The sequence below is a fragment of the Dreissena polymorpha genome, chromosome 5 (genome assembly GCF_020536995.1).
Source record: "Dreissena polymorpha isolate Duluth1 chromosome 5, UMN_Dpol_1.0, whole genome shotgun sequence".
NCBI lineage: Eukaryota > Metazoa > Mollusca > Bivalvia > Myida > Dreissenidae > Dreissena > Dreissena polymorpha.
This window is the reverse complement of record NC_068359.1, coordinates 70,515,342-70,542,449: the sequence shown is the minus strand read 5'-3', so window position 1 is coordinate 70,542,449 and position 27,108 is coordinate 70,515,342. Positions and strand designations below refer to the sequence as shown.

The 27,108-nt window shown below is 35.2% G+C and overlaps 1 protein-coding gene across 5 annotated transcripts in view; it reads left to right on the top strand.

Moving 5' to 3' along the window:
* Nucleotides 1–27,108, top strand: part of LOC127880896 (arginine-glutamic acid dipeptide repeats protein-like) — a 162,078-nt gene that overhangs the window by 5,688 nt on the left and 129,282 nt on the right. For all 5 annotated transcript variants that reach the window (XM_052428373.1, XM_052428372.1, XM_052428374.1 and 2 more), the window contains exons 2-4: nt 267–900; nt 3,837–3,907; nt 24,136–24,238. In XM_052428373.1, coding sequence (XP_052284333.1) covers nt 300–900; nt 3,837–3,907; nt 24,136–24,238 — 775 coding nt within the window. In that variant the 5' untranslated portion in view covers nt 267–299. The remainder of the gene's footprint in view (nt 1–266; nt 901–3,836; nt 3,908–24,135; nt 24,239–27,108) is intronic.

The following is a 27,108-nucleotide window of genomic DNA, read 5'->3' as shown; positions in this document are numbered from 1 at the left end:
GAAACAGATAGTTGACAACACCAATTGATTTGCTATTTTCACAACATAAAAACATATTGACCAATTTTTTCGGAAATGGCCGATTGTGGACACTGATTTTTTAGTGCGTATTTTACTCGGATTTTCAATTTTTACCAATAAATTTTGATCAAACTCAGGGTGCGTATTATACACGAGGGCGTATTATATTCGTGGATTTACGGTACTTGGAATATTTTATAGTTAGTCAAGGGGTCGCATATTTGCAGTGTTAAGGTCTGTTTCAGATCTAAGTCACTCGTACAACCTTGGGGTGAACAATGGACCCTGGAGTTGGGTCGAAAGGAACTCCCCGTTCGAACAAAAGTGGAGCCAAATCAATGGAAAAGAGCCAAGATGTTATTCCGCGTTTGAATAAAAGTGGCACCAAGTCATCAGAAGAAAACAGCCAAGATGGAACTCCAGGTTTGAACAAAGGTGGCGCCATGTATTGGGAAAACATCCAACAAGATGGAACACCAAGCAAAAGCAAAAGTGGCACAAAGTCGGCAGACGAAAACAGTCAAGATGGTTCCGTGCGTTTGAACAAAGGTTCTGCAAAGATTGGGGAAAACAGCCAACCAGATGGGACTCCGCGTTTGAACAAAAGTGGCGCAAAGTTGGTAGAAAACAGCCAAGAGGGAGCTTTGTGTTGGAACAAAAGTGATGTCCAGTTGGGTGAAAATGGTTTGCTGGAGGCCACCCAAGGCAGCAGTTCACCAACGAATAAGGCAGAAAATGAAAAAGAGAACAGTAAAGATAACCTCGGGGTTAAGGTCAAACGTAAAGGGCGAAGGGGGCGGTCTTCGGGCTCACTGACAATGAAAGGAGATAAAATTACATCGTTTACTACTGAACGTGGAATAACCTATGCTCCAGCTGGTAAGAATCATTGGAATTATTATAGTAATATTTTTGCTATTAACTTATTGTTATTTGTTACAATTCTCTTTTGCACTTTACTTCTATGGAATTGTCTCTAGACTATATTTCGTGATCCAACGTCATAAATTTTGACAGCAACAAAATCAAGCTATAGAAGATAAAAGTTGCCAGTATACATAATATAAACCATTTCTGGATTTAGAGACATGATTGTGGATGGTGATGCAGTGTTCAGGATAATAATAGCACATCAAAATTTGATTGTGAATATAAAGATAATGGGATAAAGCAGTCTTCATACTACCTTATTAGAGCACTAATATCTTGTGAAAATCATCATGTTAGGTAGTTAACTTATAAAACGTTATACTCCTTTATATAAATTCAAACCATACATTTTTTACTAATTTTTGAGTCATACAAGGAAAATATTTTTACATTATTTAATATACCTTTAGCAATTATAATTCTGTTAAAAAATGGGAATAATATTTTTTGGTTGTTTAGATTTTTTTCCTGTTTTTAATAGTATTTCAGTCATATTGTGGCAGTCTCACTGTCTGTTAACCAACTCACACTTTTCCTTGGTTAGCTCCTTAAACCAGTTTGAAGTGCAGATATAGCGCTCCAGCTACTAAGGCCTAAATGGAATAACTTTTGCAATATTGAAGATAGCAACTTGATATTTGGCATGCATATGTATCTCATGAAGCTGCACATTTTGAGTGGTGGAAGTTCAAGCTCAAGGTCATTCTTCAAGGTCAAAGGTGAATTTAAAAAAATAATAATTTCAAAGCGGCACAATAGGGTGCATTGTGTTACTGACAAACACATCTCTTGCTATATTATTACTTGATGTTTATCGTATATTGTCATTGGGACGGTAATATCGACACATGTTTTGATGATTTGTACAGGGAATAATCTAGAATTAACTATCTATGGGTTCCTGAACTCGCAGATTTAAGACCAATGAGTCCCAGGCCAAAATTAATGAGTCCACCTTGAAAAAGAATGTGTCCCAAATTTTGAAAGATACCAAGTAGTGAAGAAAATGAGTCTTAATCACACTAGCTCAAAAACTATATTTTGCATTAAACTTTTAAAAATCTCAAAAACATGTTGAAACCAAAAAAAAAAATAATTCAGGGTTATCACTATCTTGTTTGCCTTCACATAGGCTATAACATTATCTGTTACATGAATGTAACCTGTTACAACATTTCAACTTGATTCAAATCGATGATATTATTATTGTTAACATTCGAATTGCGAGCTTGATAATATTATTGTTAACGTCCAAATTGTGAGCCGTTGACCTTACCGTTATTAAAGTTAAGAGTTGTTTGTGTTGGATTTAGCTTGCACACCTTATTTCGGAGGCATTTTATCTGTTTTATTTATGACTAATTAACAAAAAGTTAAAGCAGGTTTTCATCCGGGGACTCTAGAAAATATCATAACACACTCTATTTGAAAGGTCGATTCTAATTGGTTTTAATTATACAGCAGCGACTCGACTAGAGCCAATCAAAAGACCTGTTGCAGTTTTCAAGCTTCATTCGGTTTAACTCAGCGTTCATCGCTACACTTTTGACTCATACCCAAGATCAGGGGTGGCGAAATCAAATGTCCGAGTTGCCCGAGTCGTACATTTGCTTGTTTGGGCAACTGATTTTTTTCAATTAAGTTGTCCGTGGACAACAAGTTTTTTAAAAGTCGGGTCCAGGTATACAAAAAAATACATTGTATTAAAGCCGTAATTAAGTTTTACAAAACCGGATGTTGACATGTGATTACGTTGTCAGTGCTATTTGCGGAGCAATCAAGCTAAAATACGGGCACTCCCGTGCACAGTGATCTCCCTTATTCTATAAAATACCAGGAGCATGCCGCATTTTAAACATTCGGCCCGACTGTTAGACAGTGTAAAGACTGGTTTCTTTATTGATACAGTCAGACGGAAATAAAAAGTATCAAAGTAAGATAATCAAAACACGGTCTACCTTGTCATTTAAGATGACTTTAATGGTAAAAATCTTCAACAAAGGAGCAGAAACCCGAAGCTTTGAGCAGTCCACCTCCCAAAAAAACTAAGAAAGATTACGATAAAAATATGATCTTTTAAACGCACCAGAACTTTTCAAGAAACTTGGCTCACAGATTTTCAATGGTTACCAGTTGATGATAATCAAATTGCTACCAGTAGCGGAGCCTCAGTCTGATGAGGTCCACGTATTGGACTAGTTTAATTTGTTAAGATTACGGTGTACTTATGTTCAACAAATGTTTTAATAACACTAGCTTTGCAAGATTGAAAGTTTTAGAAAGTCTTTTTATTGTTTATAATATACTGCTATTATAATAATGAATGTACTATTGAAATACAACTATAAACAAAACTAGCAAATCATACTCATTTTGGTATATTCCACATTGTTTTACATTAATCAATAAATGCGTTTATAATTGATATAAACATTAACGGACAAGTGTAGTTCAGCAACGGACAAATAAAATTTCCTCAATGGTTGTCCGTGGACAAGTATAGTTTTTTGAGATTTCGCCACCCCTGAAGATGGTTCGTACTTATTGTGATTCGCGTATGCGTTAACGGATTCGTTTCAGCAATGCGTCCGAGTGGATGCACATATTTCAAAACAAATATTGTTTCTCTCTGAAAAGGATATTTTTGATGGGATTTATTTTGAGAACAAATGATATGTTAGCTTTATATTAATTATCTTTTTCTGTATTATTTTTAAGATACGGTCTTGCAGGAAAACTTGTTTAAAAACCTCAACTTGTTTATATTACGCTCCATATTTATCTGTTTTTTTATCTGACTGTAACTGTTCCTTTATTTGATTCCTTGTTTGAAGTGCACTTCCAAGATTCTGTTGCATAATTGACATTTAATGTATCTCTTGCAGATCATGTTTACATCGAGAACAATCGCCAGAACAATCCTTACTTCATCTGCTCAATTATTGACTTCAGTGTGGTATGTAACCTTTTTATTCCTTTTCCACTTACATGTACATGGAGCCCAAGTTTGATAACCAGTTGAAACCTCATCAGGCACTTCAGAGTTATTGCAGTTTATTTTATTTTACAAAAGCAAAATTTTCATACTTATTATGGCAATACCATTTGGTAATTTTTTTTCTACAGGTGTAAACTTCTTCCTTTTGGATTGGGAAAAATCTTGGTGTTTTGACTAAAATGGGGAAATTAGTGTTGTTGTTTTGCAAGCAAATGCTTTACAATTTAGATCAAAATAAAGATTATATTTACTATGGTTTAACTTATCTAGCTGAAAGGAGATGAGCTGAATGTTGAGACCTAAAAAAGAAAAAAAATTGAAACCTTTGGTTGGGAATTTTAGGTCCAATTTCATGATTTGGGAAAATAAAATAAAATATACATGTGTATATTTATATAAATTATAATGAAAGGGGTAGTGTTACCATATTAAAACTTCTTTCAACTGTTTTATAGCGATTTGAATTTTGGTATTCTTGCATCTTATTTTACATTCATACTTGCTACAAGTATGTTATAAATATTATTCATCACTGATGTTAAACATTCATTACTTGAATCATCTGTTACTTTAAGTCAGCAATTTATTAGAACATTATGCTAATAGTGCTATATATTTCTATAAAAAGTTGTTTTTTTTAATTTGTTTTACAGGACAAATTTTCAAAAAAATTGAGTCGCGGGGGGGGGGGGGGATTAATAAAAATAAAAGCATCAAAAGTGAGCAGTCTACCAAAAAAACGATTATTTTTTTTATTTTTGAAAATTTAAAATCAGCCAATTTAACCATAATATGTATACTTGCATTAACCTTTAAGTGTTTTATATATATCATTACACTGTTGTAGAAGCTTTTTATAATAAAAATTAACATATTTATAATATATTTATAGGTAAAAGCACCTTTCGCATGTATTACATACTGTATTGCTTCAATAGAGACTATTTAACAAGCCAGGTGCTTTTTACATTGTTTAAAAGCTTTAAATAACAACCAACTTTGTAACTTTCATCCATGGGTGGAATATGCACACTAAAAATACTCTTTAATATACAACAGACTTGCTTTATATCATGATAATTTGTATCAATCATGAGAAAAAATGAGCCACATAACAGGAAAATGGACCTTAGGGCGATTGCAACCAATACGGCTCCAAAAGAGCAGTCTGATCAGGATCCAAAATGTTCAACATAATTGTCATTCAGTCAGTACTTCTAAAGATGTTAAGCGAACACTTTGGATCCTAATCAGACTGAGCTTGAATTGATCTTTATCTTGATCAATAACTTTGTGTAGCGAGAGTTTTATTAAATATTTCATTTAAGAAACCAAGAGTTATAGACTTATAAAAACATGTGCTGCATTTCATTTTATATTTAGAGTCAAAACTTTGGTTTCGTCTGTAACAATTCATTAAAATGAACTGATCAAAACAAAGGGACGTAACTTGGTCCAAAAGGTACCGGAAAAATGGTTAAAATGTTGATATAAAATAGTTATACAGTTTAATATATGGAAAAAATGTTTTGTTTTAAGTTAATGAAGAATAATAAGCATGTTAATTTTCTACTGTGTCAAGAAAAATAATTAAAACTTTCTTGGGACTTTGACGGACATACGAACATCCGGACCCAATGTTATTTTCTTCAGAAGCTGTGTTGCATACTTTTTATGTCCCCCACTATAGTAGTGGGAGACATATTGTTTTTGCCCTGTCTGTTGGTCTGTTGGTTGGTTTGCGCCAACTTTAACATTTTGCAATAACTTTTGCTATATTGAATATAGCAACTTGATATTTGGCATGCATGTGTATCTCATGGAGCTGCACATTTTGAGTGTTGAAAGGTCAAGGTCAAGGTCATCCTTCAAGGTCAGAGGTCAAATATATGTGGCCAAAATCGCTCATTTTATGATTACTTTTGCAATATTGAAGATAGCAACTTGATATTTGGCATGCATGTGTATCTCATGGAGCTGCACATTTTGAGTGGTGAAAGGTCAAGGTCAAGGTCATCCTTCAAGGTCAGAGGTCAAATATATGTGGCCCAAATCGCTTATTTTATAAATACTTTTGCAATATTGAAGATAGCAACTTGATATTTGGCATGCATGTGTAACTTATGGAGCTGCACATTTTGAGTGGTGAAAGGTCAAGGTCATCCTTCAAGGTCAGAGGTCAAATTTATGTGGCTCAAATCGCTTATTTTATGAATACTTTTGCAATATTTAAGATAGCAACTTGATATTTGGCATGCATGTTTATCTCATGGAGCTGCACATTTTGAGTGGTGAAAGGTCAAGGTCATCTTTCTAGGTCAAATATATGGGTCAAAATTGCTCATGTAATGTAACTTCTGCAATATTGAAGCTAGCAATTTTATTATCCCCACGCTTTTTGAAAAAAAGGTGGGGATATTGTGGTTATCTCCGCCGTCCGTCCGTCTGTCCGTCCGTCCGTCCGTCCTGGCCACTATCTCCTCCTACACTAAAAGCACTAGAACCTTGAAACTTACACACATGGTAGCTATGAGCATATGTGCGACCCTGCACTATTTGGAATTTTGATCTGACCCCTGGGTCAAAAGTTATAGCCGCGTGGGGCCGCGTCAGAAATTATCACTCATTTTTTTTTTAGGTTATTTTACATTTACTTCTTTATTTCTACACCGATTCACTTCAAATTGATACTGGACCTCTCTTATGACAATACGGTCAATCTCAACCATGCATGGCCCCATTCCCAACCCTGGGGCGCCCCGCCCACATAGGCCACACCCACCAAAAATTTCCATTTACTATAATTTTTTCATTTCTACACGGATTCACTTCAAATTGATACTGAACTTTTGTTATGACATTAGGGTCAATCTCAACTATGCATGGCCCCAATCCCAACCCTGGGGCGCCCGCCCACATAGGCCACACCCAGCAAAAAATTCCATTTACTATAATTTTTTCATTTCTACACGGATTCACTTCAAATTGATACTGAACTTCTCTTCTGACATTAGGGTCAATCTCAACTATGCATGGCCCCATAACCAACCCTGGGGCCCCGCCCACATAGACCACACCCACCCAAAATTGCCTTTACTATGATTTCTTCATTTCTACACCGATTCACTTCAAATTGATATTGAACTTCTCTTATGACAATACAGTCAATCTCAACTATGCATGGCCCCATTACCAACCCTGGGGCGCCCCGCCCACATAGACCACACCCACCCAAAATTGCCTTTTACTATAATTTCTTCATTTCTACACCGATTCACTTCAAATTGATACTGAACCTCTCTTATGACAATACGGTCAATCTCAACTATGCATGGCCCCATTACCAACCCTGGGGCCCCGCCAACATAGACCACACCCACCCAAAATTGCCTTTTACTATAATTTCTTCTTTTCTACACCGATTCACTTCAAATTGATACTGAACCTCTCTTATGACAATACGGTCAATCTCAGCTATGCATGGCCCCATTACCAACCCTGGGGCACACCTAGGTCAAACATTCAGCGTGGGGATACGCGTCGGCCTCTGCCGCGCCATTTCTAGTATTTGACATGCATGTGTATCTCATGGAGCTGCACATTTTGAGTGGTGTAGGGTCAAGGTCAAGGTCATCCTTCAAGGTCAAACGTCATATAGGGGGACATTGTGTTTCACAAACACATCTTGTTTTCTAAATAAAGAATATATATGGGTGTGTGGGGAATGGGATTATTGATGCAAGTACCTGTGGTTCAGTCCCCATGTTCATTATAAAGAAACGTAAAGTAGTACATCTAGGACATTTTCGGGATGTTGATTTTTTATCTATAAAAACAGGGCTTTTTTTCCTGATTTTGGTGAAGCGGCCCTGGCCACCTCATTTTGTGAAAAATGAGTCGCAAACTTTTCAAAATTGTGAAAAAATGAGTCGCGAACTACTGAAAATTGTGAAAAACGAGTCGCAAACTTGTACAAATTGTGAAATTCAGAAATCAATGCATATTTAAGTAAAAGCATGTTTAACACTTAAATATTATGAAAATGTCCTTATATATAAATAATTTAATAAAATCATATCTTCCTTGTATGAATAGTATATTCAGGGGTCTCACTGGTCCCAAAAAAGTTGTGCAATTTTATCACGGTGTGAAAACCGCCGGTTATTCCGACTTTATTAATAAGAACAATCATTTAAAGAACCTTGCTACATTAATGAATGATGGCATTGACTGTATTTTTTTATTACTTTTAGAAGTATGTTAATTAATACATAAATAACAACAAGTACCTTCATAAGTCTTAATGGGCTTTATTTATATATAAATAACTTTTTTTCACTGATAAACCAGATAACCAACATAATATAATAATGTTAACAATAATGTAACAGTATCCTGCATAAATGTATCAGAATTATTTATTGAAACCAAGAATCACACGAATGTGCATCATCTGGAAGGAAAAATGAATAAAAAATCAGAAAATATTATATACAAAATAAGCATCTTAATTCAAATTGTTAAACAGTTACATTTGGTCATTTGGACATGTTATAAATCAACTTCTGTTTATTATCAAATTTCACAAATTCTAAAACAACACCTATTGTTAAAAGGTTTTCTACTTATCAACAACAAATCAACACATAAATATCACTATATTTAGATGTCTGAATTTTAACATATCTGAAATATAGTACAACAAGTGAAAGAACTACTTTTGATTTCAGAAATAGTTTGCATCTTAATTAAAATATATTGTTCCCAGAACATTATAATACTGAAACTGTTAAACATGTTCATGTGAATGGATCACAGTTATACTTCATTTGAACCAATATTTACAATAATTGCAAACGGATAAGATATAGAATAACAAGTCTCGCTCTCGGTTACCAATGCTTTCATTTGCATAAAAAAATCAGATTACTTTCCTCATAATTTAATCCATGTCCGTTTTAATTGTGCATTGTAAAAACACTTACCCTTCTATAGAAGCTTCGGCTTTTTTTATGGTTATCCTGAATTTCAATAAATCTGGATTATTTGGTGTGTTTTTTTTATCGTTTTTGCATGTAGTACCGCGAGTTGCGCGACGCTATTTTGTTTGGATAATGGTGAGGTTGATCGGCCGCGCGTAAATAATATGCACAGGTTTCAAAATTTTAATCGATTCACGTTTGTAATCGATTGAAACAACGTCATTTAAATGATTAACTAAACAAAAATTGCGTAATCGAAATGAAAAACGGTGAAACAAAACTTAATTTTAAATTGTGAAATGTCCGTTTTTGACAGTTTTGAGCACTGCAAAATGTCATTTTTTTTGTAAAAAATTGCGGCCGTATTAGATTGAATTGTCCGTTTCCTCGAATTGTGAATTGTCTGTGTCAAAATGTTCGTCCACGGCCAGTCTCAAAGAAGGAAAAAAAGCCCTGATAAAAATATTACAGGATCTACATTTAAAAAATACGCATATTTATAATTAAACCTACCCAAAACTTTTAAACACACCGAATGTTATCGATGGTGACACCTGTGCATCATCTGCAAAAACACTAATTATTTTTAATTTCGTATCACATAATATGGGCATGATGTCAACAATGGTGTTCTGAAGATTAACTTTTCTAATTGAAATTGTTTCTGCTCCGTTTTTAATTAATTTGATTTTAAAATATGCTACATTTGTCTCGTTGTTGTCATAAATGTCCGCCATTTCGGAAATGAAAATAATTTGTTAAATACTCACCGATTGGCTAATAGGGTGTGGTATTGGCTGCAATAGCCAATGAAAATCGCTGATGCTTTACAAGTCGACTTGGCACAACGAAACAACCAATATCATAAACAAATTTTGAACAACACTTTCGGTATCTGCGCTTTTTTTCTAGTTTTGGATAAAATACCAGGTCGGCGGGTGAAATGTAAATAATAAAAAAAAAAGTGATTTTTATTTGTATTTGTCGAAAAATAGGGTCAGGCGCACCCATAAAACAAATAATAAAAAAATGCTGGCCTTAACTGTGGTAGTTGTAATCACTTGTTAACACATTCAAATCCTAATGGAATGTGCAGAAAATAGGAAAATGGATTTTTAAATTTACATTGCTCTTAATATGTTTTCTAGATGTAGAGTCAGGAAATTATGTCTCTAGGCACTATTCTAAGCAGAAGAAAGTGTAAAAAAAATGAATAAAAAAATTATGTGGATGTAAGAGGAAGTGTAAAATTGAGGCAGGGTTGTTTCTCCTTCTTTAGCAAAGGCCTTCTTTATAAAAGCCCCTCCCCCCAAGAAAAAGGCCCCTTCCTTTAAGATAATTTTTTTCCCAAATTTCAAGCTTGCATTGTTTTTTTCCCCCTGTCACAGTTTTGACAGTTTTCTCTTGTTTTTGGGAAAGGGTCTGACCTTCTATTTTGATGAAAACAATATCTACAAAACTGAGAAAGGCGAAAACAAATCCCAAAGTACAGTACAGCCAAAGCGGAACAAACGTATTTCGCGATCCGCGGCGGCAAGGCGAAACGAGTCGATGCCGCGTCAGTTGTTGAAGCCGCGTCAGTATGCGGCGGCAAGTAGCATTTCGCCGCGAAACTTCGCATCTGTCCGCCGAGGCATGCCGCAATCCGCGACATGATACCGAGTCGATTCGCATCATGAAATAAAAAATCTTTTTAAAATTATAAGTGACATGTAGTTAATAAATTATGAAAGAACAATTATAATAATAATTAAAATCATAATAAATTTATTGTGCGCGGATTGTATTAGTATATAAATGTAAGCGTAGTTAATGTGTCTGGCCAATTATTAAGTTTGTTTCCCGCCCGTGGCGTATGTATTTCACACATAAACAAGGTCACGTAATTATGTTTTCGCACATACAAGTGGTCAAGGCTCCAGCATATGGTTGAATTATAAATTAATTGCATGTTGATTCCGCTATTATATATTAGCTGAGAAAAATAGCAGTTTGAAGCCACATCAATAATCAAGACGGTGACGACGTATTTGTAGTTTTGTTAATTATCAGCTTATTACAACTATTGTTTGAATATGCGTATATATACACGTTTTATTTTGTTCATATTATACAGTTAATATCGCTACTAATTACCCGATAATCCCGTATATTCCAGTTTTAAAGCAAATGCTGGTAAATATTTACGATACACAAACATTCTCGATATTTCCTTAAGTATCAAATACATTTTGGCATTTGTTACTATTTATAGAGATGATGAAATAACGTCTAATCGGGGCGTTTTTTTTCTCCACTGAACACACGATTTACGCCTGACGTGATGTTCATGTATTTATACAACACAAAATACACCCAAACTTTCCAAACGACGTACTACATGTCTGCATAATTTTCGCGCGCTTTTTATGAAACAAAGGATATTTTAGCACTGTTTATTTGACGCTAGAATTTGCCAAAGGACGCGTTAGCATTAAAATTCGGAAGTGTGTTTCGGATTACAAATTTAATAATGATAATCGAACAAAACATAAACAGTTGCGCGTAATTAATTCTACGCTACACATACATGTATGTACATGTAGGTGGATATCTTTTCACTCGATCCGCCGCGTACGTATGCGGCGGATTTACTCCGCGAAAGTACGCGAGGTTAATACAGACTCGGCGTCGTTGCGCGGATCGATGCCGAGTGCCACGGCGATACGCCGCGTGAACACACGATTCGGCCGCCGCGGACTAATAATCTGGCCGTGGCGTAGCCGCGGATTATGTTTGTGCCGCTTTGGCTGTACTGTATGCACGTGCTATTATTAAATTGGAGGATTGCCATTGAGAAACAAACACACGATTGGCATGTTGATAGCTAGACAAAGAAAGCCAATTTTGTCGGCGAAAAATTTGTCGCTTATTTCTTCAGACAGAAAGCGGCTTTCCTTTGATGACGTCAAACTGTCAATTCACACAGACTGCAAATTTTTGGAAGAGTTTAACTGACCTTTTGTTTACAATTCCAGTAAAAAACACTTGCTAACATTAAACTTTGGATTAAAATAAAGCAAAAGCGAAGTTAAAAAATATAATTAAATTAATTCGTGTCAGTTCAAATAAGGCGTTTTGCGTTGTAAATCAACGAGGTTTCATGACAACAACAACTTTAACAAACATTACCGCAACAACGCAGGGATAGATCTACCTCGATTTTTTTCCTGGACGATCTCGTAAGTCGAGTAAGAGCAAACACATAATTTGTGTATGAGTAGTTATCTTATATAAGATTTATGCAATGGCCATCGCATTGCGTAATGGTGCGCATCGAATAACGGAAATGAAATGCAGTTTTTTGTTTTAATGGCAGAAGAACGCATGTCATGTAATGGAGTGATTTAAATTGCCTGTTGTTAAAAAAGCTGCTTTTAGGATTCATTTCATTTGAAGATATAGATGTGTTTCTTTGCATAATTTGATTTGTTGTCTCTGTATTAAGGTTATAAAAGATATGCTGTCTTTGTCCTGATGTTATTAGTATTAACTTTTTTTTCCAATGATGTTTTTTTTTCTTTTTTCGACCGCCCGATGGACCATTTTCAAAACAATTTTTATAAACCAATAAAAACAAAAGTCGTGGCCTAAAGTAGTAAAAACCGATGGTATCTATTTAGCCCACAAAAAACTGGTTTTAAATGCTGTGGACAAAACATTTGCTCACGCAATACAGACTGATAGCTTTATAATCAGTTTATAGTTTCAAACCCTCTTCATTTTGAGTATAGCGCTTTTATTAAATGTCACACTCATACAACTAGCTCATTTATCAGCATATTAAAATCCTCATAATGGATTTAAAGTGAAATTGTGTGGCTTACAGCCATGTCTTGTGTTAAACAAAGAATATAAATTATGACAGAATTACATCATTCAGTGGTTATGTAAATCTTGTTTGTCGAGACTGTTAATGATCGTAAATGTAATTGTTTACAACTCATCATTTGCATATTGCATTAATTGGAGGTGGTGTGTGCTTATGGAGACGTATTATTGTATTTTGAATTATTGCTGTAGTTTAGTTACTGTAATTGCATTGCAGCTCTACTGTTTACAGTCCCAGTAAAATATTGGGAAAGGACCCACTCCCACAACAAAATGGTTTTAAAAATATAATTATCGATTGCAAAAAAATCCCAATTAGAAAAGAAATCATATTTTTAATTAGGTTTCAAATGAGTGTCAGTGATTATTATATGTCAATTTTTTTTCAATTTTTATTTAAAAAAGTATATAGCTATAATTTATATTACAAAATTAATGTACTTTGTTTTTATAACTTTAAATATTATGCATACATAAATAAATAAGTTTTTCCAGAAGCAGTGGACTTTTCCCATAAAAAGAGAATCCCAATGCCAAAATAACATTATTTCCAAAGTTGTCAGAAAAAGGCAAGGCAACACCAATGATCAGATCTGTGGTATATTCGCAAGTATTATTCCCGCTGAACAATCATTATTTGCGTTGTCTTGCAAAAGAGACAGTAAACCAAGGACTAGGTGCAGTTAACTTGATGCTTCAAACGGGGCACTAAAACCACCCACTGTTTTATATGGAAGGGGTGTGTCCTGTGTCTCGCACTTTCCTGGATAGCCCTATTGGGGGCAATAGCCATATGTAGACCTTTTCTAGATGTATCTACAGGTCAGTTAAACAGACCCATTCCCAAAGCAAAATGGTTGAAACAAATTCCAATATATTTTTTGTTTCCCAATTCCTAAAAAAAAAAACCATTAAAAAAAAAGAAATAATGTCATATCTCAAGTTTATTTCAATTATATAAACAAATTTCCAATTCTGAAATTTAATTATTATCCAAAATGGCCAGGAAAAGGCCAGATATGGGAAATGCCCTGTGCACTCATTACAAATCTGTTGGTCACACGCACACCAATAAATTCTAAATGGTTCAGGCATCCTGACTAAGCATCCAGTAATTTGTTGTTATGTTTGAAGGATGATTGCTGTAATCTCAGACTGTCACAGATATTTTGAATAATGGTCTCTTAACATAACCACTGCAATAACAACAGTTAACACCAAAAAAGAAAACATCAAAGCCAGACAGACAGACACACACAGTTTATTCAGAATTATACAATAGTACATCGTCTTCATACTCAAAAATACACATTATATTCTGTCATGTGAATGTGAATAATAACATTAAGTCATTATATAACATAAAGTCTTTATACACAGATGGGTTAATATAAAATGTACTGCTAATATATTTTTTCGTAAATCAGTATAACATTGGCATATACATATGAAATGATATTCCTCTTCTGAATCAGTGTCGTTACAACATTATATTATAAATAATAATGTTCATGTCACACAACAAGCAATGTCTAGTATTGCAATGTATTAAAGGCATCATTTGTGTGTTTAAAACAATTATCTGAGGCTATTTAAAAACTCAAAAAAATGCATTGATAGTTGTTGTGTAGGTTTATAAATAGAATAAATAGAATATATTTTCCCTGCATTTACAGTTCATTAGTCTGATGTGTTTCAGTTTCTTTATCTAAGAATATTCACTTAATACAGGAAGAAAAGCCAAGAAGTTGTTACCAGAACAGAATATTAGATGCTGTGAAAGCTTGTAATCTCTTTGCTAATTATTAAATTGTAAGAAGCAATCTGACAAGACTAGTGCTTCATGTTGAAGGAGATATAACACTTATGAAATTACCGGCTTTATGGGCCATTATACCACATTGCAAAGAGTTTACTCTTAGCCATTGTGATCATAATATGCAGTAGGAAACGACACTCTAAGTGTTTGTGTGTGTGTTTTTTATGCCCCCGGATCGATAGGTTGGGGGTAATTATTATTTTTGGCCTTTCTGTCTGTCATTCTGTCCCAAAACTTTTAAGGTTTAGTAAAGTTTTGCAATAACTTTTGAAATATTGAACATAGACACTTGATATTTGGCATGCATGTGTATCTCACGGAGCTGCACATTATGAGTGGTGAAAGGTCAAGGTCATCCTTCAAGATCAAAGGTCAAAAATTAAAAACTTTAATATATTAAAGTTTTGCAATAACTTTTGAAATATTGAACATAGCAACTTGATATTTGGCATGCATGTGTATCTCATGGAGCTGCACATTTTGAGCGGTGAAAGGTCAAGGTCATCCTTCAAGGGCAAAGGTCAAACATTTAAAACTTTAATATAGTAAAGTTTTGCAATAACTTTTGAAATATTGAACATAGCAACTTGATATTTGGAATGCATGTGTATCTTATGGAGCTGCGCATTTTGAGTGGTGAAAGGTCAAGGTCAAGGTCATCCTTCAAGTTCAAAGGTGATTTTGACAAACACATCTTATGTTTATGTATGGGAATTGGAAACAACAAAATAAAGTTGTGTTTTGGGTCCTTGTTCATACCACAATTGTTTTGTATTCTTGAAGTGATTCTCTGATTAAACTTGCCCTGTCATTTCAATTTTTAATTTTCAATAACATGTACAAGTATTATCATATTTATTATTATCTCCTGCCAAAGTGGGAGGGATATAGAATTGGTGTTGTCTGCCCATACGTCTGTCCATCTGTCACAAACCTTTTTAGGGCTATATCTCAGAAATTATACAAGATATCAACATGAAACTTCATAGGTGTATATAGATATCAACGAGGAGAAGTGTCAGGCATAAGAACCATAACCACTCACTTTCTTTAATAAGACTAAGAGTTATGTCCCTTTGTTTTGTTTTTATTTGATGTAACTTTTCAGGGCTATATCTCAGATACCATGTAAGACTCCAACATGAAACTTCATGGGTGTGTTGATATTAATAAGGAGAATTGCCTTGCTTATGATCATAACCCTTCACTTTCTTAAATAAGAGTTATTGCCCTTTGTTGCTTTTGTACAGTACAGCCAACCCGGAACAAACCAATTTCGCGATCCGCGGCCGCAAGGCGAAACGAGTTGATGCCGCGTCAGTCGTTGAAGCCGCATCAGTATGTGGCGGCAAGTCGCATTTCGTCGCGAAGCTTCGCATCTGTCCGCCGGATATGCCGCGATCTGCGACATCATGCCGAGTCGATGCGCATCATGAAATAAAAAATCTTTTTTAAATTATTAGGTACATGTAGTTAACAATTTTTGAAAGAACAATTATTATAATAATTAAGATCATAATAAATTAATTGTGCGCGGATTGTATAAGAATATACATGTACGCATAGTTAATGTGTCTGGCCAATTAAGTTTGTTTCCCGCCCGTAGTGTATGTATTTCACACATAAACAAGGTCATGTAATTATGTTTTCGCACATACAAGTGGTCAAGGCTCCAGCATATAGTGGATTTATAAATTAATTGCATGTTGATTTTGCTATTATATTTATTAGCTGAGAAAACTAGCAGTTTGAAGCCTCATCAATAATCAAGATTGTGAAGACGTATTTGTTGTTTTGTTAATTATCGGCTTTTTATAACTGTTGTTTGAATATGCGTATATAAACACGTTTTATTTTGTTCATATTATACAGTTAATATAGCTACTAATTACCCGATAATTCCGTTTATTCCAGTTTTAAAGCAAATGCTGGTAAATATGCTGGGTGGTGCGGTGGTCGAGTGGTAACACTCTGGTGTACCATTCCAGAGGTCCCCTCTTCAAATCCCGGCCGGGGCACTTGAAATTTCAGAAATGCTTCAAGTGTTTCCCACCCGACTAGAGATGTACTGGTATGAAACCCAGGTAATTCTCGCGTGTATCGGTGCTATACACTGAGCACGTAAAAGAACCAAGGTATCTATTCGCAAAGAGCTAGGGTATCGCACCCAGATTCCTTGTATCCCAATACTGTCTCTTCTGCGTGCTGTCTCTTCAGCAAAACCAAAGGACCCCATTGGAAATAAGTGCTTGCACTTTCATGGGTTATCCTTGACCGCAAGGTCAAAATAAATACATACAAATATTTATGATACACAAACATTTTCCATATTTCCTTAAGTATCAAATACATTTTGGCATTTGTTACTATTTAAAGAGATGATGAAATAACGTCTAATCGGGGCGTTTTTTTTCCTCACTGAACACGCGATTTACGCCTGACGTGATGTTCATGTATTTATACAACACAAAATACACCCACACTTTCCAAACAACGTTCTACATGTCTGCATAATTCTCGCGCGCTTTTTATGAAACAAAAGGATATTTTAGCACTGTTTATTTGACGCTAGAATTTGCCAAAGGTCGCGTTAGCATTAAATTCAGAAGTGTGTTTGGGATTACAAAAATAATGATAATTTGATAATCGAACGAAACATTAACAGTTGCGCGTAATTAATTCAGCGATAATTTGTTAAAGCGCATTACGTGTCATATCGCTTATTAAAACGTGAAAATAATAATTATGAAACCAGCGTAAATCTTGGTTTCTACGCTACACATACATGTATGTACATGTATGTGGCTATCTTTTCACTTGATCCGCCGGGTATGTATGCGGCGGATTTACTCCGAGAAAGTACGCAAGGTTAATACAGACTTGGCGTCGTTGCGCGTATGGATGCCGAGTGCCACGACGATACGCCGCGTGAACACACGATTCGGCGGCTGCAAACTTATAATCTGGCCGTGGCATAGCCGCGGATTATGTTTGTGTCGCGTTGGCTGTACTGTATGATGGAACTTATAAGGGCTATATTTCAGATATGGTACAAAATTTTAATGTGAATCTTCATGGATGTGTAGGAATCAATGGGAAGAAGTGCCACGCACAAGAACCATAACCATACACTTTCTTAACTAAGAATTATTACCCTTTGTTGTTTTTGTATAATGTTACTTTTCAAGGCTACATCAGTTCAATGAATTTGTTTGTTTTTCATTATTTTGGTGACCATTATGGATATTTATTTTGGAATGAACTATGAACTCGCACAAACATGTTACTTAATAAAAAAGGAACCTGAAAAGGGTTATGTAGACCATTACATTTCATACACAGTTTTAGCCATTTGTTTTGCAGGAATTAAATAAGTGGTCCGTGCTCTGTAAAAAGGGGGTTTAATGCATGTGCGTAAAGTGTCGTCCCACTCAGATAAGCCTGTGCAGTCAGTCAGCACAGTCTAATCAGGGACGCCATTTTCTGCCTAAACTTGATTTTTGCTAAGAGACTTTCTTTAAACAAAAAATATCATACAAGCTGAGAATGTTGTCCGTGATAAGACTGGGCGGACTGCACAGGCTAATCTGGGACAACACTACGCACATGCATTAAACCCCCTTTTCACAGAGCACAGCCAAAGTCTTTTCCACGATGTGCTGTTACACTAGCATGTGCTTGGTGTTTGTTGAACTGCAAACTGGTGAACCTACACTTTCTCTGTTAGATTGCAGATCATTTTATGGCATGCTTGCATGACAGCGAATACTTTGCTCATAGCAAAAACCGCAAACAGTATTTATGTATTTTCTTTACAGACAAATTACATTTTAGTGGAAGAATCAATGGGGATATCTTGTTCCTGTTCACTTCAAACAAGAACGAGTATTCTGTTTGTTTAAATATCGAATCAGATGTCTTTGTGCAAAAGTCAATATGATATCTGAGCGGCTGTATTGGGGATGACTGCAAAAGAATGAAAGTGAATTAATTTTGTATGAAGGATAGCATAAATCACTGTATGGTCTGAACGTGTGAAGGTAATAAACATAATCATCTGTAAGTGCTTTATCTATTGAGGAAGGCTACAAACACAAGAAGTTGTTCTTTTTTGTGGTGAATTATAAGTGTGAGGTTCACTGCCAGAAAACAGGGTTAAAATCATGTGTGTTTAATTTTGTCCCAACTTTAAGTCTGTGCAGCTAGCATAGGCTGATCAAGGAGGACACTTTGTGAAGTAACGGTATTGAAAAAAAAAGCACGTCTCTTAGAAGCTTATATCCAGTTTTGGAGGAAATGTTGCCTCCGATTTAGAGCTGCAACGATTCGATCCGATTCATCGAAAATCGATTCGAAATGCTTCGATTCGATAACGATACCAAACCTACCAAATTCGATTCGATTCTTTAACATATAAACATATATATACATAGATACGTAAAGCGCGCTGTATTCTGACTATTGATACAGGAAGGTGTAGGTTTTATCTTTACCTGTAATTACGACGCGCGCGATTGGTTGCTTATTACTTTAGTCATCCGATCAATAAGCCCGTTTCGGTCTACTTTCGGAAAAGCGTCAAAATGGCTGAACAAGTTGTTGCCGACAAATTGAAATTATCAGATGCGACTAAGAAGCTAAAATCAAAAGTGTGGCAGTATTTTGGGTTTCGGGATGGTAGCCCTACCAATAAAGCAAAGTGTAAACTGTGCTTCAAGGATGTGGCGTACGCTAAGTCCGACTCAACCACTAATCTAATTTAATGCTATATGTCAAACGCAAACATAACGTTGATTTAGCAAGACAAAAAGGTCGCACAAGCGCAACTACTCAAGTCGCCAGCCAGAAAAGTAGTTTTATTACTGTTGGAGTTTTGTTAAGTTTATTAGAGAATGTGATTTGTCCTACAGGTAACAGGTGATGTTGTCATGGTACAGTGGTAGACATGCTTATAGCGGTTTTGGATAAAGGTGTAATAGTGATAGTACTACAATTCAACTGATTCCAGATACGTTCTTATTATTATTTATTTATTTTTTATATTATTGTGTTATCAACACAATCTTCTAGTCAGAATTTTTAATATTAAAATTGAGTCCTAATTTGCTATTCTTTTTTATGTGTTTTATTGAAATCACATTTGAACAGAAATGTTAGTTTTGAGGCATAAGAGTGAATATATGATAAACCTAGGTTTGAAGATGAATCGAATCGAAAAAATCGGTATCGGAGTGTCTGAAATCGAAATCGAATCGAATCGAGCTGTTGGTGAATCGTTGCAGCTCTACTCCGATTAGCCTGTGCAAACTCTAAGGGCTCATCTGGGACGACACTTAACACTTATTAATTAAGCCCCATTTTCACAGAGGGATGTTCATTTGTATTGTGTGTTAATGGTATATTTAGATTAAAGCTTGTTTTAACAGACTTGAGAGAATACCTGTTGCTTTTTGAGTATCATTCATGTTTGGTGTTATAATCATTATCATGATTAATGGTATATTCAGATTAAAGCTTGTTTTTTAACAGACTTGAGAGAATACATGTTGCTTTTTGAGTATCATTCATGTTGGGGATTATACAATGCAATCATTATCACGATTAATCATCACTTTTGCCATGTTCTTCATCATCATATTGCAGATTGATACAATGATTCTAAGTGGGATGTTTTGTTTTGACATTGTTAATGATGACTGATCATGGTGATTGTTATTTTATTTTTTATTGATTATGCATTTCCCACTGTGGAATGGTGGTGTGATGAGTGTTGAGTGAAGAATTTTATCATAGCCATGATAATTGTTATGAAAGTGTTTCTTATGTTTGTGATGATGTTGCCTTAATGTTGATGGTGGTGTTGCTCTTGTTGTTGGTAATGATTATGATAATAATGATAGAGATAGTGGTGGTGGTGGTGATGATGATGATGATTATGGTAGTTGATCATGATGGTAGTTACGATGATGTTGATGAGTATTATTGAGGAGGAGTGTGATGAGGATTAAGAAGACAAAGAAGAAGAAGAAGAAGATGATGATCATGATGATGATGATGATAATGATAATGATGAAAAAGATGAAGACAATGATGAAGAAGACAACAAAGAAGTAGAAGAAGAAGATGATGATGATGATTAGGTTTTCTTATAATGTCCTTGCTTAACCTCTGGTAATTCAATTTATTGGAAGAATACTCTGTCGGAAATTCAATAGATTGGACGTTGAAAAGCAGCATAAAACCTAATTAATCTGAGCCCCCTTGAATAGAACAGAAGTTGCTTGATTTGATACTTCTTCTGCAAAATGATCAGAATAACCCTACGTTTTCACAGAGCTGCGACTTTCCAACAATCATCCCAATCAAGCCACGATCTGAAAAAGGTTTGGATTGGGGTGTATTGAGGCCGATCAGAGTCTAAATTGAGCAATTTTGCATATTATGGTCTTCATTTCGACCGTACTACGATGCCCCTATATATACACCAAATATTGTTGGCCACAATCCCGCTATGTTTGTTTTGAGCATGTTCAAAATAAGCGTGGCGAGAGCGTAGAGCTCTCCGATCATGAAGACTCTACCGCGATCATACTGCACTTATGAGGACTCCACTATGTTTCTCCTACGTTTTGTCACGATCGGCCACGTTTTCGGACACGCTTTGATCATAGTAAAAGCAGCGTCTATGTGTGAACAGGGAGTTAGCACAGTAAAATTTGACCTGAGCAAACTGGTAACATTTGAACAGGGCTTGTTGATTGTTAACCCTTTCAGCGCTGGAACCAAATTTTGAAGGCCTTTGCAAACAGTTTGGATCCAGATGAGACGCCACAAAACATGGCGTCTCATCAGGATCCAAACTGTTTGCTATTCTGATAGTATTCTTTGAAAAAAATCGAAGAAAATGCTTATTTTAGAAATTCAGCAGACAACATTTTAGCAGACAACATATTTCCCAGCATGCAAAGGGTTAGTATCAGAAAGGAGTGCTTCAGGGATTTTTTTCCTTCTTTATAAAGTACCGGTAAACGGCACTTTCCCAATTACGAAAAAACTACAAATTTCCCAATTGCTGTCCAAACAATTCCCAATTTAAGGTAATTTTTTTGTTTTTGGAAAATGCAACATTTTGTTAGTTTCCCTATGCAGCTCTATGGTTTGAACCTAGGTCAATATAATATTGACAGCTTTAAAACACTTAGTTATCAATTTTAAAGTATTTGGGAGCATAAAATCAAATACACCAATCTCCTAATTTGAGGGTTTCACGACTCGATTTTTCCCAATTTTCAGGTTTTCACGACTCAATTTTTCCCAATTGGACCGGTACGGGTACTTTTCCCAATTGGACAAAAAAAATCGCTGTGCTTATCAAACATTTTCTTGGTTTCTAGTAGTATTGTAATAATTTTGGATGGCTTGGACAAACTGCTAATTTTTATGACTGCTTCATGTGTGAATATTTGCTTACCGTTACTGCCTAACACTTGACCCTTTGCATGCTGGGAAATTTGTCGTCTGCTAAAATGTTGTCTGCTGAATTTCTAAAATTAGCATTTTCTTTGATTTTTTCCAAAGAATGCTATCAGAATAGCAAACAATTTGGATCCAGATGAGACGCCACATTCAGTGGCGTCTCATCTGGATCCAAACTGTTTGCAAAGGCCTTCAAAATTTGGTTCCAGCACTGAAAAAGTTAATGGAAGTAACAATATAATCAATACAAGAACAAATTACATTTTGAAGCTGACAGATGGTTTAATTCCTGGATGTTTAAATGTTTTATTAGATACATTATCAGTGAATAAGTCTATAAACAAAATAATTGGGTAAGATACTTTTAATCTAATGTTACCTACATTTCCCTAGGCTAATATTTATTAGACATTCTTGGTTACTAGTTGATAATTAAACTATTAAAAATCGAATGTTGTCTATTGTTGCCTAAGCTACTTTTAATTAGACTTGTTCTTTTATAAGTTGATATGGTAATCAATCTAATGTTATATTTATAGAACTGAAGTTTTGTCCCTTTCTTTCAGTTCATTCTTTTAGTTGATTTCCTCATCAGAAGATGACAGTGTAGGCTGTAGATTATTTCTCTGCTGCTGCTTCAGACATAAAATAAATATTTTGACATTACCAGAAGATTTCATCAAATTTTGTGAACTGAATATGGGTAACTGTATGCATAAATAACAAATTGTTTTCCAGGCAGCATATCTGGTTATTCTTCCAAAAGGAACTGTGTCATTGTAAAACACTTTAAAAAAAGAAAATACTGTTAATTTTTTTTTATGGAAACTAAAATATATTTAGATTGAAATGACTATGTCAGTAAATTGAGTTTGGTTATCACTAAATCTTATTGATCTCATGCAGACATCTTTAGTGTCAGCTTGCTCCAACTTAAGTATTTAAAAAAAATATTGATTTTCGGCCAATTAAGTTGATTTAGAGTTATGATGCTTAGGGATTTTATTTACCAATTAAATTGAGTTCGAGATATTATTTATCGGCCTTATAGTTGAGTTAGAGTAATGATGCGCAGGGATTTTATTGACCAATTAAATTGAATAAAGCACCAGACTTTATAATTACTTCAGTTCTGACTTAACCTGATTGCAATTAAAATTATAACTATATTTTACCATGCTGTCCGCAAGTTGAAGAGTGTTTGGATCATTTAAAATCAATTAGAATGAATAGTATATTTAATTTTTTAAATTGCACATTTTGAGCAGTTACAATGGGATATTGTTATGAAATCTCAATGATAGTATAAAGTTTGGAAATGAAAAGGCTTTTCCAATTTAGCAACTGTTTCGCAATTTGAAGATCATTTCTTTATTAAATAAATGGCATTCATGTATGTTATTTAATACTGATAGTGCCCATGCGCCCCACATCATGCAAAAATGGGTCTTATGCCACTTGGCTTTCCTGAAGCTACCATGTCTGATTATCAAACCTCGAAACCTTGCATGAATTTATAGCCCTCATAATTAGGTAGTTACTGTCCAGACTGTCTGGATGCTCAGTGTTTTTTTTCACCATTTTGGGAATGGGGCTGGGTCCCTTTGGATTGGGAAAATTCGCTGCGTTTTGTCTAAAATTGGGAAATTAGTGTTGTTGCTGTTTTGCTACTAAATACATCAAAATTGAGAGAACAAAGTTTTCAGTATTATATTTACTAAGATTGAACTTATATAGCTGGATGGGAGATGAACAAAATGTTCAGATCTTAAAAAAAACATTGGGAAACATTAAATTGGGAATTTTTAGGTTAAATTTGGGGGAAAAATATATACTTTATCCATTGGGAATGGGGCCTAATACTGGACACGATTTTGAACGAAAAAAACCCACTGATGCTCAGGCTGGTCTGAAGCTTGGCTGTCTGTATATGGTTTAAGGACCATACTTGCATGATTTGCCTCATGCAATAGGTGAACTAGATGCAAACTCAGTAATTGTGTTGCCATAGAAATAAGCAGATGATTATCCACTTATAGGTGAAGAGAGATACGCTTGTGGTTCGGGTCAAGTGGTACTATCGGGTCACCGAAGTTCCAGACAGCGTCTACCAACATCTCGTGCAAGACCGCTACACCCAAAGTAAGTGAGCCCCCTTATATAAGCCTAAATCTGGGAAAACTGGCTTCTATGCATGTCTGTAAAGTGCCATCCTATATTAGCGTGTGTCATTTACACATCTGCAGGTGTTTGTTTTCCTAATGCAAATGAGTGATGGCACTTTATTTTTTATGGCATTTTTTTTTTCAATCTTCCTTACGAAAATCAAGTAAAGGCAGAAAGTGTTGTCCCTGATAAGCCTGTGCGGACTGCACATATTAAGTTAATCAGGGATGCCACTATACGTCCTTGGTCATGTCCTGAGTTTTCCAAGAACGAGGTTCATATAATCGACATGCCTTTAAAAGCCAACATAATAACTTGTGTAAAACCCATACACACAAAGTAATTGTCTAACTATTGGCTTCAGTTGTAACAATGTATCTATATGTCTACCTCAAAAATACAACCCCTATAGATCATGCAAGACCATTACTTATTTCAGCATGCTTGATCCTATACCAATATCAATGACTGGTTTAACCTATTTATGCCTAGCATCCAGAAAAAAGGCCTTGGCAAACGGCGTAGACCCAGATGAGAGGCCGCATGATGCATGATGCAGCGTCTCATCTGGGTCTATGCTGTTTGCTTGAAGGCATTTCTGTAAGAAATATTCTAAATATAGAAATAAATATACTAGACATCCTTTATTTTGGAAATAAATTGATCCAATTTAGAAGGACGGGAGAATCCACTAGGCATAAATGGGTTAAGTTACAAGGATATTGTAACAAAACCTAAAGCTGACATGTTCATACAACTGGCACAATTGCAACTTTTCTATTCACAGAATTTTGCATTTCTATGCAGTGAAACTGACACATTCTTGTAACTGGACCTTTTGATCTGTGAAGATGGGATCATTGATGTTTAGTAATTGACTGGCTCTAGACATGTTGCATACATTCGCCAGTAAAGAGGTCTTTTTGTACCTGAGAATGTTTATATAATGTGGGTTTGTTTAGTAAATATTTCATCACCTAAGATGAGAAACATGCAGGAAATCCTCATACACAGTTGCAGTGCTCAATAAAATGGTTGCCCAATGTGTTTCTATTCTAAATGAGAATGGCTCTAGAAATTAAGGGCTTAATGAATGTGCAGAAAGTGATTCCCAGATTAGCCTGTGGAGTCCACACAGGCTAATCAGAGATGGCCCAATGTTCTAGAAGATACATGAATTGCACAATCTTTATCAAACTTTATCAGAAAATTTGTTCTAATGATAGCTTGGCTGAGTTCAGAAATGGTTATAATTCGTCGAAAAATACGTCCAGTGGTTGGGGCATTTTTGCTGGTATGGCTGTAGTAAAACTTTGTAAGCACTCAAGAAGTCACATTTTTTAAGTCCAATCATCATGAAACTTGATCAGAAAATTATGTTCTAATGATATCTTGGATGAGTTCCATAATGGTTTCTGTGCGTTGAAAAACATGGCTGCCAGGGGGTGGGGCGTTTTTCGTTATATGGCTATAGTAAAACTGTTATAATTCTCTAGAAGTAACATCTATGGTCCAATCTTTATGAAACTTGGCTTGGCTGAATTCACCAGTTGTTCATAGAAAAAAATGGCCACCAGGGAGTGGATTATTTCTGCACTGACTAATCCGGGATAACACTTAGCACATATGAATTAAGTCCTGTTTTCTACGGAATACCGTTAGGGCCATCGTGCTTACACATTAAAATCCAGAGGGCGACAATGCGATAGTACGATGGCGACAATTTTTTTACTTGTTTACTCAGCAGTCAAGATTTTACTACATTATAGCTAATAGTGAAATAAACATACGAGTCACGCACTAAGGAAACTGGGCTAAATGCATGTGTGTTTAGTCCGCGCAGGCTATTCAAGGACAATGCATTTTGTTGTTACGATATTTTTTGTTTAAAGCAGGTATATACGATTTTGTCAAATATTTATGAATTTATATTAACTGTGTAACAAACTTATTATATATATATTTCAATATAAATTAAAATAAAAGTTAAGAAGAACATGTGTCGAAAAATGCGAAATAAGCCAGATATTTAATTCTGAAATTGAAAACGGCTGTACAGCCGAATTCGCCAGCATGTATACCATACATGTACGATGTGCATCTAAACTTAGTTTAACGGTTTATTTGAATTCCTGCAACGATATCTATTCATACGACACACAAACACTATCTCCGATCCTACTGCAAAGACGAATGCTTCGATTATTGCAGGAAAATATGTACGTCACTATCGGCTCGGGGCGCTAATTTGCCTTTGCTGCATTTTATGAAATTCGGCTTTAATGTATTGTTTTTCTTGCCTATTTTGTGTTATTGTAACATATTTTATCAATATATTACAATTAAACACATATAAAAAATCGTATATACCCGCTTTAAAGAAAGTCTCTTCTTAGCAAAAATCCAGCTTACTGCTTAGGCAAAAAGTGTTGTCCCATATTAGCCTGTGCTGACTGCAGGGCTAGTCTAAGATTGCACTTTACAAACATGCATTAAAACGCCTTTTCTCAGACCGCTGTGGTGGATTTTATGCAGCTGGTGGTTATATTGGAAGTAATGAGAAAAGTAATAAAATTGTGTAATAATTTTTTTCTGGTTTTATTGGAAGATTTGACACATCAGCAGCAGTGTAATTTTAGTTGATTATCTTCCACATATTTCAGCATACAGTCTATCAAACACTAATTCCAGTGTTCCTGCAAAGTGCATGCCTGACAGCCTGGGGCTGAGGACATATTATTGGGGCAACTAGAAATTAATAGTTTATATATCCTGGCTATTGGAATGTTTTTAAAATGAAAGCATGATGATTGGAGCTAGTAACATGAAAACTGTTATTTTTACTT